At 45.8% G+C, this 15,483-nt stretch overlaps 1 protein-coding gene across 3 annotated transcripts in view; it reads left to right on the forward strand.

The window, feature by feature from the left end:
* Positions 1-15,483, forward strand: part of PPP2R2D (protein phosphatase 2 regulatory subunit Bdelta) — a 165,361-nt gene that overhangs the window by 58,748 nt on the left and 91,130 nt on the right. For all 3 annotated transcript variants that reach the window (XM_069239739.1, XM_069239741.1, XM_069239742.1), the window contains 2 exons: positions 549-661; positions 11,333-11,510. In XM_069239739.1, coding sequence (XP_069095840.1) covers positions 549-661; positions 11,333-11,510 — 291 coding nt within the window. The remainder of the gene's footprint in view (positions 1-548; positions 662-11,332; positions 11,511-15,483) is intronic.

A 15,483-nucleotide genomic window follows, 5' to 3' on the forward strand; every position in this document is an offset into this window, starting at 1 on the left:
AAATGTTGCCTACGCAACAGTTCCTGGGGTTGGAGATCGAGTGATCCCCAACCAAGACAAGAGATTAGATCTAATAAAAGCAGCGCATGAGGGTGTCGCCTCTGCACATGCTGGTGTTGCGGCCACACTAACACTTGTACAGAAACGCTTCTGGTGGCCAGGTCTATACAATACATAGTATTCATATTTTATATCTGCAGTGTGCAAGTAGATTTTGAGGGGTGGAACATACAAATTTGTATACCTCCATAGCAATGAAGGTGTTACAAATAATTTAGTTTTATGTATACTCATGCTGTAATATGTAGGCAGTGCAGTGTTTGATTTGCTACTCTAACCCGTTTAATATGTACCCATATTTCTTCCATGTTGATTCTTCATTTGTATCCTCAATTATTTGTATTTGAATGTAGTGTAATGATTTTATTTGCTGTAATTGAAAGCAAAATGCATATGAAAATGCAGCAGTAGTGCAATGCTTAATTTTCTGAACTGAATGTTTTTCTGAATTTATCTTTCTGAAATGTAAATAATTTTTTTGTTTCCAGATAAAACTATAAAGTTGTGGAAAATAAGTGAGAGGGATAAAAGAGCCGAAGGATATAATTTGAAAGATGATGAAGGGAGACTACGGGATCCATTTAGGATTACATCATTACGGGTAACATTTTCTTTGGTTATTGTGTGACTAATAATTTTGTTACTATCAGAAAAATACTGAATGACACATTGACCAAAATAATGTTATACTTGCTGCTTAAGATTTTTACAGAAAATTGTGCGGAAAAGCTTGGTTATTGTTTGCTTACTCGTGCTGAGGGTTCAAACTCAACTACTTAAGTGGGTTCTAATGAAGGATTCAAAGAAGCTAATGAAAAGATTAGCAAAACGTTATCATGGATCTATGAAAATTCACCGAGGTGAACTATGAGCCACACAAGTACGTCTCCACAGTGTTTATTTCATCCTCCGTCCAGAGTGATATAGAATCCTCTTACAGTGACATAGAAAGCAATTAATTTCAAGTGTCTATAGCAACTCTTCGCCTCTTGAATTTTTATTATTTTAATGACACCTTATTGCTATTTGTGCATTGAAATTTGTTTTTTCCACTTAACAACACATTATATTCCAAATGTTTTTATTGTGAAAGATTTTTAGGAAGCTTGGAGGGGAAACAATATTTTTTAAGAGATTTCAGTTGAGTCTTCAACAGGGATACTAAAAGACCTTTCTCTTTAAGTCGAGCATAACAGAGAGCACATCTGTGGGGGTGTAATAGACCTATTGTAATCTTAGACTGGGCTTACTGTCCGCCCTTTGCTTACTGTTGGTTGTCTTTGTCGCCATGATTTACTTACTTTTTTACTCCGTGTAGGAGGCTAGTCTGGCTTATAGTGGGTACCTGATGGTACTTCGACCTTGTGCCAGGTCCAGTTATCCCTTATTAGTAGTGTTCTAGCAGCTTAGGCTGATTAAGGTAGCTATAGCAGAGCAGCTTAGGCTGAACTAGGAGACATGCAAAGCTCCTACTATACCATTTATATCACTTAGCACTATAGCATAAGAAAACACAATACTCAGAGTTACTAAAAATAAAGGTACTTTATTTTAGTGACAATGTGCCAAAAATATCTCAGAGGATATACTCCCTTAGGAGGTAAGTAAAATAGACAAAATATACACACAAACCAAAATCAGGTAAGGAAACAGTTAGAAAAGTAGTGCAAACACTGTAGAATACAATAGGCTGCAATAGGCCTAGGGGAAACACAAACCATATACTAAGAAAGTGGAATGTGAACCACATAGGGACCCCTGGCCTAGTGTAGTGTGTAGAGGGTTGCTGGGAGTGTAAGAAAACACTAAGGGTGTCCAAGATACCCCACCCCAAGACCCTGAAAGGTAGGAGTAAAGTGACCCTACTTTCCCAGAAACACACTAAAGTTGTGTTAGGAGATTCTGCAAAGCACACAACAGACTGCAAAGCACTGAAGACGGATTCCTGGACCTGAGGACCTGTAAAGGAAGGGGACCAAGTCCAAGAGTCGTGAATGTGTCCGGGGGGCAGGAGCCCACTAAACCCCAGATGAAGGTGCAAAAGGGCTGCCTCCGGGTGGAAGAAGCCAAAGATTCTGCAACAACGGAAGATGCCAGGAACTTCTCATTTGCACAGAAGATATCCCACGGAGTGCTGGGGGATGCAGAGTTGTTTCTTTAGAGAACGTCCGCAAACATGCCTTGCTAGCTGCAAAGGTTGCGGTTGAAGAAAATGGATGCTGCCCGGGCCCAGGAAGGACTAGGAGGTCGCCCCTTGGAAGAGGAGATAGAGGGGGCCCTCAGCAACACAGAGAGCCCATGCAGAAGAAGGCAGCACCCGCAGAAGTACTTGAACACGAGTTCAAGAAAACTGAGCACGGCGGTAGTCTCAACACTACAAAGGAGGGTCCCACGAAGCCAGTGGTCAACTCAGCGAGTTGAGCAATGCATGACGGAGTGCTGGGGACCTGGGCTATGCTGTGCACAAAGGATTCCTTGCAAAAGTGCACAGAAGCCCTCGCAGGTGCAGTTCACGCAGTACACAGGATTACTGTCTGGAGAGGAGAGGCAAGGACTTACCTCCTCCAAATTTGGGCAATTGGACCACTGGACAGTCCGAGTCACTTGGGTCCATCATCTTTGTTCCAGGGGCTACGCTCTTCAGGATGAGAGGGGTCCCAGAGTACCGGTGACGCTGAAGTTTGGTGCCTGCTGGAGCAGGGGGAAGATTCCGTCGACCCACAGGAGATTTCTTCTTGGCTTTCAGTGCAGGGTGAAGGCAGACAGCCCCCAGAGCATGCACCACCAGGAAACAGTCGAGAAAGCTGGCAGGACTAGGTGCTGCAATGTCGCTGGTAATCTTCTTGCAACTTTGTTGCAGTTTTGCAGGTGTCCTGGAGCAGTCACCGGTCGATCCTTGGCAGAAGTCGAAGAGGGAGATGCAGAGTAACTCTGGTGAGCTCTTGCAAATCGTTATCTGAGGAAAAGCCCACAGGAGAGACCCTAAATAGCCCTCAGGTGCTTACTTCTCGAGGTGACCAATCCTCCTTTATCAGGAGGGGTCTCTGACGTCACCTGCTGGCACTGGCTACTCGGAGGCCTCCATTGTGCCCTCACACCTCTGGATTCAAGATGGCAGAGGTCTGGGGACACTGGAGGAGCTCTGGGCACCACCCCTGGGGTGGCGATGGACAGGGGAGTGGTCACTCCCCTTTCCTTTGTCATGTTTTGTGCCAGAGCAGGGTCTGGAGGTTCCCCGAACCGGTGTAGACTGGTTTATGCAAGGAGGGCACCATCTGTGCCCTTCAAAGCATTTCCAGAGGCCTGGAGAGGCTACTCCTCTCAGGTCCTTAACACCTATTTCCAAAGGGAGAGGGTGTAAACCCTCTCTCAGAGGAAATCCTTTGTTCTGCCTTCCTGTGACTGGGCTGCCCATTCCCCAGGAGGGCAGAAGCCTGTCTGTGGGTTGGCAGCAGCGGTAGCTGCAGTGAAAACCCCAGTGAGCTGGTTTGGCAGTACCCGGGGTCCATGCTGGAGCCCTGGGGATGCATGGGATTGGCACCCCAATACCAGCTTTGGTATGGGGGGGGACAATTCCATGATCTTAGACATGTTACATGGCCATATTCGGAGTTACCATTGTGAAGCTACATGTAGGTATTGACCTATATGTAGTGCACACGTGTAATGGTGTCCCCGCACTCACAAAGTCCGTGGAAATTGCTCTGAACTGTGGGGGTACCTTGGCTAGTGCCAGGGTGCCCTCACACTTAGTAACTTTGCACCTGACCTTCACCAAGTGAGGGTTAGACATATAGGTGACCTATAAGTTACTTAAGTGCAGTGAAAAGTGGCTTGGAAATAACGTGGACGTTATTTCACCCAGGCTGCAGTGGCAGTCCTGTGTTAGAATTGTCTGAGCTCCCCATCGGTGGCAAAAGAAATGCTGCATCCCATAGGGATTTCCTGGAACCCCAATACCCTGAGTACCTAGGTACCATATACTAGGGGATTATAAGGGTGTTCCAGTGTGCCAATTAGAATTGCTGAAAATGGTCACTAGCCTATAGTGACAATTTTAAAGGGGGAGAGAGCATAAGCACTGAGGTTCTGATTAGCAGAGCCACAGTGACACAGTTTGTCACTACACAGAGACACACATTCAGGCCACAAACTGAGCACTGTGGTCGTGGCTAGCAGGAACCCAATGAGACAGGCAAAAACAAACTGACATACAAGTGAAAATGGAGGTAACATGCCAGGCAAGATGGTACTTTCCTATAGTCAGTGGCTTTCTTCTTATGTTTTGTCGCTCTGCTATAGTATAACCAATTTACGATCCTTTTGAGTGGCTCAATCATATCATTTCACTGGTGACTTGTGGGGTGCTGACCAGGGTCTGTTACCCAGAATCCTTTGCAAACCTCAGCATTTGTCCCCCCCAAAAAAAAAAAACATTTTTTCCTCTCATTTTGGTGACAAAGTTCTGAAATCTGAGAAGCCACAAATTTCCTTCCACCCAGCATTCCCCCAAGTCTCCAGATAAAAATGATACCTCACTTATGTGGTTGGCCTAGGTACCTGCAACAGAAAAATGGCAAAAACCTGTAGAGATTGAGGGGATAGCACAGCGACTTGATAAGCACATATTTTTCTTTTATACATCTTTTGGGCTGACACTGCTTTGGGGACCCACACAAGTGAGGTATCATTTTATTTGGGAGACTGAGGGGAATGCTGGGTGGTAGGAAACTTGTGCCGCAGCGATGATCCTACAAAGAAAAGTGAGGAAAATATGCTATTTTAAGCAAATTTTGAGGTTTGCAGAAGAGTGTGGGTAAGAAAATGTTGGTGGGATCTAGGCAAGCCACACCTCCTTGGACTCCTTGGGCTGTCTGTTTTTATAACATGGCTGCACCCGGGACCAAAAGCATAGGTCCCCCTCTACCCCCCCCCCCCCCAACACAGGTAGTTTTGCAATAGATCATTTGGATGTGTCCACGTACTTATTTGATGTTCCAAACACTAAAATTGTGAAAAGAAACACACTTAGGTTATGTTAAAAAAGACCCCTCACCCACCAACCAAGTTAGTGGCATGCTTCATCATCGGGGTCCTACCCAAGACACCTAGCGTGTCACAGGTGTGCTGCGACTCCTGATAACAGCGGAGCAGATTTTGTCATTATTACCACACATACTGGTTGGATTTGGCACGAGGGTGAGTGATGGTTTAGTGGATCACATTTTATTAACAAGAGATTTCACAAAAATGAAATGCACTGTTAAAAACTGAAAGGCTAAACAACTGAACCAATGACTCACAGCTCGTGAGCTGTAAAGCCACGACAAGGCACCAACCGCTTTACTGTCCTTTCACACACCTTTCATACATGACATTCTCAAGACCATTCACGTCGCCGGCCACGGGCCCAGCACATTGCAGCACTCGCATCGTCAGACTGCGCCACTCAAGGGCCCATCACTTACATACGCCCACATGCCTGTTACAGCAATCACCCCAGCTGATGGGAGTGTGTGTACTGGCGTTTGGCTGCCAGTGTGTTGCAGTAGCCAACAGCAAGTCAGTATTTAAACCGCCAGCCAAACGCCACTCCACACACAATGGCATCACTTTTTTTTGTTTGCTTTGAAAACAAAGAACCCACTAACTAATTAGAAATAATTACAAAACTACAAACACAAAAGCTCTAAGTACATGACAGAAATGCCAACCATGAAACTGAACACATGAAAATATAAAACAGGCAGTTTACACTCATGGTAGTTACCAGTAATTCTTCTGGGTGTGGTAATTCCTGAAACAACCACCCACACACAGCCCAGGCTTTGAAGGACAATCTGGCCAGTACATTCGAGTCTCCCTCCGGATACCTCTTCGAGCACAGACTCTACATTTCTTAGCTGGAAAGTCTTTTTTTGGGTGTGGGAGGAATGTCCTCAGCAAAGTGGCGATCTTTCATTCTAACCACACCCTTCACCACTGCTTCTCTAGGAACTCTTGCCTGTTCCACAACAATAAGGCTCTCTATCACTGACTCCTGAAATGTCAAAAATGTCATCTTTAACTCTGGAGACCTATCCTTAAAAACAATAAAAGCATTAAAAGTTTCTGAGTGGAAGAGGTGAATTGCTAATTTCTTATACCAAATGTAAGACTTGAAAGAAGCAGTTAAAGGTTCCAACCTCTGATCAACTCCATCTACACCTCCCATGAGCTTATTATAATCTAAAATGCACACAGGTTTGCGCACTTCAGCAACCTGGCCCCAAATAGTCACAGGGGGAGTACTCTCATCATGGATGGTACTTAGCATGTAGACATCCCTCCTGTCTGAAAATGTCAAAGCTAGCAGCTCAACATTCCAAGGCACTGCACTGTCCCCTCTCAAGTTTTTTTTTTTTCTTCTTCACAGACACGCTCCCTTGGATATCCTTTCCGGTTACAACAGCCTTTGCCACAAGCAACAGTGTCCACTCTAAACAATTCCTTGAACAACTGCACTTCAGTGTAGAAGTTATCTACATATAAATGGTGACCTTTGTTGAACAGTCTACCAAGTTCCCACACAATTTTCTCAGTAACTCCAAAAGTGGGAGGACAACCAGGGGGGTCAATACTGGAATCCCTCCCAGTGTAGACACGGAAACTATACACATATCCTGTACTACTTCCAGACAGCATATACAATTTAATTCCATATTGTGCCCTCTTGCTAGGAATGTGCTGCCTGAAAACCAAACAACCCTTGAAGAGGAGCAAAAACTCGTCCACAGCTATTTCTTTGCCTGGAACATAGACCTCTGCAAACCGATATACAAAATGATCAAGGACAGGCCTAATCTTAAAAAGACGGTCAGAATCAGGGTGATCTCGTGACAAGGCTAAAGCTTGTCAACAAAATGCAGCATCCTAAGAAGAAGCAAAAACCGATTACGACTCATGGTTGCAGGAAATGTAGCTGTTGCCATCAAGAGACTAGTAGACCAATAAGAAGCCAGTGACGGCTTCCTTATCAACCCCATCAAAAGAGTCAGACCCAAAAAACTTTTTCATCTCCTCCAAATTTGTGGGAATCCACTGGGTAGCTCTAGAGTGTGGCCTAAGTCTAGCAGCGTTGTCCCTCAAACACTGCTCCGCATACAAATTAGTCTGCTCAACAATCTCTTCCAAAAACACATTATCCATAAATAACTCAAAGGAATTGACAGGCAAAAAGTTCTCTGTATTGACTCTACACCCCAGGAGACCAGTAAAGGTAGGCAACTCTGGCTGCTCCATGTTTGGGGCAACCCAGAGTTCAGGTCTTCTAACGAGAAACCTTTCAGCCCCAGGTTGCTGCACTAATGGCACATCAGTGTCCTCTAAAACAAGCCCTTCATCTGCACTGAGAGTGGCTTCCTCATCAGAAGATTCCTCTCCGACAGAAACTTCACTGCCAGAATCTCTCACTTCCTCCTCTGCCTCAGATGCAGAGTCCGTCTCATAATCATGATCAGACAATGACTCAAAAAGCATACCAACAACCCACTGAGTGGTCATCCTGCGGCTAGTCATGATCCTTCCTCCAAAAAGTAACTGGACAAATGCACCACCAACAACCAGCAGTGTGTATGATAAATAATAAACATAGTGTAGCTTTATCACTAAGATTTGTAAACTCAAAAACTATACCTCTCACTTGCCTGAAAAGGCTTGACTCACCAACAACTACTCTGCACCGAGACTGCAATCACCAATGATATCCCACTAAAAAGAAAGAAAGAAAGAAAAGCAAATTAGAAATAAGACAACACAAATATCATTGTGCACAAATCCAAGTACAATTTCACACACAATCCTGCATGTCGTACACCACCTACAAACATGTCATTCATGCATGGCAACAATACTCCAAAGGAGTAAATTGTTTTTACTCACCTAAAACATGCAACTAGGCAAACCGCAGGTCAACCACTGCCAAAACCGCAAGGAGCCACAGCAAAGAAGGCAAAAGCTTTGAAGTAGAACAAAATGGGGAGCGACCCTTGCCCAATGGGCCACCCCCTCAATCCAACAAAAAAAAAAAACAGACACACTATCCCTGGTGCCTAAGTGGCTTCTGTCCCCCTTGGAGGCAATGGGCCTAAAAAATAAATGCTGATCTGCCCCAAGGGGGGCAGAAGTGGGCAACAGTTCTATGCCGCCGCCCCCCCCCCCCCCCCCCCCCCCTTGAAATACACAAATAAAAAAATCTCTGGCGTTCCAGTGGCAGAAATGGCCATAAATAATATTTCCCCACCCCCCCCCGCAAGGGTAGCGACCCTTGCCCACTAAACAAACACACTCGGTCACACACTGACTCACCCTCACACACTCTTACACACTTTATCCCTGGTGCCTAAGTGGCTTCTGCCCCCAAGGGGGTCAGAAATGGCCAACAGTTCTATGTCCCCCTTGGGGGAGGGCATCCTCCAATAAACACCCCTGGCGTTCCAGCACCCCCCCGGGGGGCAGAGTGGCCTAAAAATAAGGCTAATAAGAATAAGTATGCCCCCCGAAGGGGAGCGACCCTTGCCCAAGGGGCCGCTCCCAGACACGCACATCCCCCCCCCCCCCCCCCCTTCCCCACACCAAAAAAAAGAAAATCCCTGGCGTCTAATGGGCATTCCTGCTGCCTGATTGCAATGCGATCGGCAGCAGGAATGCTGAAAGGGACACCGAGGGAAAGGAAAATCCTTTTCCCCCTATGTCTTTGTTTCAAATCCTCCAGAGGAGAAACTCACCTGTTTCTCCTGATCGCAAGCTGGAAACAAATGGCTTCCAGCGCGACCGGCACCCTGTAATGATGTCAGCGCACAATCACACGCTGACGTCATTAGTGGGGTGGGGTGGAAGGGGAAGGACTTCCCCTTCCATCCCTGCCTTGGGAGGGAAGCCCATGGAGGATGCGCTAGTGCTCCCTACGAGGACGTAATAGTTACGTCCTGGGCACAGGAGCACTGTGCCGGTGGACATAACCATTACGTTCTGGCCACAGAAGGGGTTAAAAAGCCCCTTAGAGGCAGTCAGACCTCCACTGCCATCAGGCCATGGCCTGTTTTGAAAAACTACCTCAGCTGTCCCGCCCTTCGGATCTGACACCAGCTAAGACCGTAACATCGGCATCGAGCACCTCTGCTCTGAGCCATGCATCCTCAACAGTTGCTTTGGTAGGCGATAGGGTCATCGACTGAAACCATTGGTGCCGAAAAGAAAGGAGCCAACTCCTTCGGAGCACTTGGACTTGAGTTAATCCTCCACTACACCATCTAAAATTGAGCCTATATTGGAGACTGTGGATGCTAAACAGCGCCACCTCCATATCCAGAAAGGTACAGGGCATATTATTGTCCTAGCCACCCCATCACATTTAAGAGGAAGTTATTCTTCCAAGATGCTTTGGACACTTCACCACCTCCATAAAATGGCCTCTAAGGACAAGGCTACCACGAATTCCACTAAGCCTCTTCCTCCTCCTGCTGAACCACCTTCCTCACCAACTCCACTCCCTGCTTTTCCACCCCTTCCCCTCCTCGTTGTCCTGCCTCTCCTACTGCAGAAGACCTCAAGGCTCACCTTTATTTGTAGGGGAGTATTTGGGTAAAGCATCATGACCGAGACCCATGGTATTTATATGACCCCCGATCCCATTAGTACTATTGAGTCCAGCCCTACAATGATTATCTCAGTCATTGGTGATTGAACTGAATCAGTGATTCCAAAGGAAACACCATAAAACCCAGAAATCTGTGGGGGAGGGTGGCTGATCCAGATGCAGATTTATACCCTGCAAGACCCTTCCCACCAGAAGACTCCACTAGTTACCAGCAGGTCATAGCAAGGGCAGCTGTCTTTCATAATGTTCAGCCCCCCCCCCCCCCCAGGATCTAATAGAAGAGGACTTTCTGTTTGACACTTTAACTACCACACACAGGGATATTCAGTTCCTTCCCATGCTCCCTACCATGATTCGTCACTCAGATAACATCTTTAAGGAGCCAGTCTGCTCTAAAATGGACAAAAAGAATACATTTGCTCCTTCTGATCCACCATATATCAGGTCTCCGGTCCCACAAGATTCAATAGTGCCACCACTGCAAGAAAGCGAGCCAACAGATAGGCCACAGGATTATATTCCACCAGACAAGGAGAGCAAAAAGTTGGATGCAGCAGTCAAGAGTTGCTGCACAAGCAGCAAATAATTCGCACATTGCCAATTCACAGGCCTTGTTATCAAGCTAAGATTGGGCTCACTGTGATGAGATGAGGGAGCTCCTCCAATATCTTCCAAATGAGCACCGTAAACGAGACCAGCAGATTGTTGCCTGGCTTAGATGTTCAGGGTTCAAGCTAGATGTACAGCAAGCAGTGCTCAACATGCCTTTTGACAATGAGCACCTTTTCGGCCCTCAAGTGGCCTCCACTCTTGAGAAGCTCAAAAAAGATACTGACAAGCAAAAGCCATGCACGTTCTTCAGTCTTAGACAGAGAGGCAGTTTTTGTCAGCCGACATTTAGAGGTGGTTACAGATCGACAACCTCTGAACCATCTACCTCCCATAATAGACAACCCTCAACCTCATATTCTTGTGTTTTTTCAGGGGAAACTATAAATGCAACAACAACTGAGGCAGAGGCAAGAGCACTACCACCCTGGCTATCAGTCAAGGCAGTAGATCACACTGTTAGGATTATGCTATTATTCTGAGCCAGTTTAAAGAGTGGAAGAACCCTTTTTAGCAGATCTGAATGGCGAAAAGCAAGTTTGGCTACAAGAACCATTTGGGTGTAAAGGAAAACTTGCAGTTTACCATCCCAACTAGACAAGCCAAGTGCCTTAGGCCAGGAGAAATTCAAGTAAGTGGTTCAGAGTTAATCTTTGCCAAGAGCAGGATTTCAGTGTTTTCTCAACTGAGGCATAACCACTTCATGTGCATCCTACAGTGACATTTCGCTAGACAATGTGGCAAGCCTGGTAAGTTGATTGAGTTGTTTTCAAGCTTATGAAGGAGCTGTGAGTTTTCTACATGAATGTGGTATCCAGTCACGCAATTGTCCTGTATCTTGTTAAGTAAGATTCATGTACATAGTAAAGAGCGATGGTGATAATGCAGAGCATAATTGTTACTTGTATCGTGTGCATCTATATTGAAAATCGAGCTATTCCTCACCTGTTTTAGATCACTTTTCTTGTTGGCAAATGTAATATGGATGTTTGACAAAGGTTAACAATTTCCTGATTTTAATCTTAGGTGCCAATTTTGAAACCCATGGACCTTATGGTGGAAGCAAGTCCTCGAAGAATATTTGCAAATGCTCATACTTATCACATAAACTCCATTTCAGTAAATAGTGATCATGAAACATACCTCTCTGCAGATGACCTCCGAATTAACTTATGGCATTTAGAAATCACAGATAGAAGCTTTAGTATCCTTTTATATGTCTGCTGAACTAGATGGCATTTAAATGGTCATAAAATGTTTTACGTAATTGTAATCCTAGGATTTTAACTGTTCAACATATTAATTTTGATAGTCAACATTGCTCTTTGTAGATTGATTTATTAATTCATTATTATTATTATGTAGTTATAGTTGGGGCTGGGTTTTCATGGAAAATTGTTTTTTTTGGTTTACTATTAACCCCTTCGCTGCCAGGCCTTTTCCCCCTCCTGTGCTAGGCCTTTTTTTGGCTATTTGGGGCAGTTCGCGCTTAGGCCCTCATAACGTTTTGTCCACATAAGCTAGCCAAGCCAAATTTGCGTCCTTTTTTTCCCAACATCCTAGGGATTCTAGAGGTACCCAGACTTTGTGGGTTCCCCTGAAGGAGGCCAAGAAATTAGCCAAAATACAGTGAAAACTTTGTTTAAAAAAAAAAAAAGAAATATTGGAAAAAGTGGCTCCAGAAGAAGGCTTGTGGTTTTTTCCCTGAAAATGGCATCAACAAAGGCATAAATGAGCTGCACCCTGCACTGCGTTTTCATTCTATAATGGGTATACAGCAATTCATTTGCCGAAATACAAAGAGTGGAAAGTAGCTATCAAGAAAACCTTTGTATTTCCAAAATGGGCACAAGGTAAGGTGTTGAAGAGCAGTGGTTATTTGCACATCTCTGAATTCCGGGGTGACCATACTAGCATGTGAATTACAGGGCATTTCTCAAATAGATGTATTTTTTACACACACTCTTATATTTGGAAGGACAAAATGTAGAGAAAGACAAGGGGCAATAACACTTGTTTTGCTATTCTATGTTCCCCCAAGTCTACCGATAAAAATGGTACCTCACTTGTGTGGGTAGGCCCAGCGCCCGCGACAGGAAACGCCCCAAAACGCAACGTGGACACATCACATTTTTTGAAAGAAAACAGAGGTGTTTTTTGCAAAGTGCCTACCTGTAGATTTTGGCCTCTAGCTCAGCCGGCACCTAAGGAAACCTACCAAACCTGTGCATTTTTTAAAACTAGAGACCTAGGGGAATCCAAGATGGGGTGGCTTGTGGGGCTCTGACCAGGTTCTGTTACCCAGAATCCTTTGCAAACCTCAAAATTTGGCTAAAAAAACACATTGTCCTCACATTGTGGTGACGGAAAGTTCTGGAATCAGAGAGGAGCCACACATTTCCTTCCACCCAGCGTTCCCCCAAGTCTCCCGATAAAAATGATACCTCACTTGTGTGGGTAGGCCTAGCGCCCGCGACAGGAATAGATCACACAACGGTCAATGTTGGTCCTTACATGAGGCAGCTGTTGACCCTGGGGTGATCCATTCCTGACGCAGGCACTAGGTGTAGGCACTCAAGTGGGGTAGTGTTTTTATCAGGACAGGTGAGGAGTCACTGGGTGGTAGGAATTTTGTGGATCCCAGCATATTCCTGTAGTTTGTGTGACAGAAATGCGAGAAAAATTGAGTTTTTATTCAACATTTCAGCTTTGCAGGGTATTCTGGATAAGTAAACTTTGGGGAATCCACACAAGTCACACCTCTGTGGACTCCCCCGAATGTCTAGTTTCCAGAAATGTTTGGGTTTAGTGTGTTTGTCTATATGGCCGCCAAACCCAGGACCAAAAACACAGATGCCTGCCTTACAAAACCAGTTTGTTTTTCCATAGATAATTTTGATGTCTCCACAATACGATTTGGGTGGTGGAATTTGGGGCTGAACTAAATTGGGGAGCTCCCAAGAGAGCACTCTCTCTCTCTGCTTGCCGCCGCATTCACCTGCTCTCTGGGTTGGGCTAACCCACTATTACCCAGTTGCACAAACAGCTTGCGAAGGGACAGCAGGACTGTCCTCATCTCCCTCATAATGTACTGGAAGAGGAGTTATCGAATGGGACTCCTCCGACTGAAAAATCACTCCCAGAGTCTGCGCCATTGTCCTATCCCTCAGATGCTGTCTCAGTATCTGATGTCTCAGTCTCTGATCCTATGTCAGAGCGGTCCTCTATAACCCGAGTGCAGGCAGCAGTCATCCATCAAGATGCCATCTCTGCTATTGGCTAAACTGTTGCTCTAAAACACTAGCCTACGTAGACAGTCACAAAATCGATGGTGTGTGTGAGATACGTGCAACAGTAGAGGCCACCTTACCTGCGCTTCTTCCCTCAATCAGCACGTTCTTTCAAGACACTCAAACACCTTGTCACATACCATTCGTCACAGTCTTTAGCACCTCCTGCGCCCAGTCCAACAATCATTATTGGTGCTCCCACTTCCTCCTCCTCGGATTCCCTCATTACCACCCAGCAAAAGTGCCCTTCATCTCTCCATAGCCACCCTCCACCCCGCACATACATTTCATTGGTATTATTGCGCAGGTAATGGCTGACTTTACTAATGTACTCCGCTATTTACATAAAATACAGATTTGCTCTTTGCAGTAGGCATATAAACCTTCTGCGCTTCTTTATGGCACTAAAACTGCCACTAGACAAGTCTGACCCTTTTCCCCCAGGGAAACCACACACATTGACAGAAGTGATATATATATATATATGACAGCCAACCACCTGAAACTCAACTCAAGCGAAACCGAAATAATCCTCTTTTGCCCACACAAAAACACCTGGGACCCCTCATGGTGGCCCACCACGCTAGGCCCTGCACCCACCCCCGCCAACCACGCACGCAACCTCGGCATCATCCTAGACTCCTCCCTCTCGATGACCCAACAAATCAACGCTCTCACCTCCTCCTGCTTCAACACACTCTGTATACTGAAAAAAACATTCAAATGGATCCCCACAGAGACCAGAAAAACTGTCACTCACGCACTCATCAGCAGCAGACTTGATTACGGAAACGCCCTCTACGCCGGCACCACTCTAAAACTCAAGCGCAAACTACACGCATCCAGAACTCAGCATCACGACTCATCCTCAACCTCCCCCGACACGAACACATCTCTCCACACCTCAAATCCCTCCACTGGCTCCCCATTGACAAAAGGATCACCTTCAAGATCCTCACCTCGCACACAAATCACTCCACAACACAGGCCCTGCCTACCTCAACGAGAGTCACCTTCCACACCCCCACACGAAACCTCCGCTCAGCTGACCTCTCTCTCGCCTCTGTCCCCCGCATCAAACACACCACCACCGGGGGCAGATCCTTCTCCTACCTTGCACCCAAAACCTGGAACGCCCTCCCAACCCACCTTTGCAAGACCCAAAACCTACTTCTTTTCAGGAAGGGCCTCAAAAGCTGGCTTTTCGGACAGTGAACCTCCCAAAGGGGCGGGTGGGGGGCGGGGAGGAGACACGGAAGCTTCTGTGTCTCCCGGGGCAAGAAAAAAATAATAATAAATCCTCTGGTGCGACGCACCCGAGGATTTATTAACACCCTCCCTGGTGTCGGCCACTAGTCGTGACCCGCACCAGGGAGGTAGTGCGGGCGTCGGCCAGTGCCCGTCGCCCGCATTGAAGGGGTTAACCTGCCAATGAGTACAGTTTTGGATTTCAGTTCACTTCCTTAAGCTAAACCCCACAAAGACAGACTTCCTTCAGTTTGCTAACATCCCCAATCAACCCCCAGATTCAGTCCTGGCAATACAACTAAACTAACCAGGGTCAGCCCTCGGGTAACAAACCATGTAAAATCTCTGGGATTACATCTTGACCCAATCGGGCAACAGAAAATAAAAAGGCAAATACATGCTTTTCAGACAATATGATATAAACTCATGTGGACTGCATGGTTATGTTTTGATAGGGAGAAAAGACTTCAGCACAACTTACCAGGGAAACTGATGATAGCATAGAAGAGTAAATACAACCATTTAAAAATCAAAGTTCATTTCAGACAAAGTCTTGTTTAGAGCTGAAATGTTTATTGATTTGATTCAGATCTTTAAAATCTACGCAGCCGGCCGTATTCGGGATTCTAAACCACACTG

Source organism: Pleurodeles waltl, chromosome 6, assembly GCF_031143425.1.
Source record: "Pleurodeles waltl isolate 20211129_DDA chromosome 6, aPleWal1.hap1.20221129, whole genome shotgun sequence".
NCBI lineage: Eukaryota > Metazoa > Chordata > Amphibia > Caudata > Salamandridae > Pleurodeles > Pleurodeles waltl.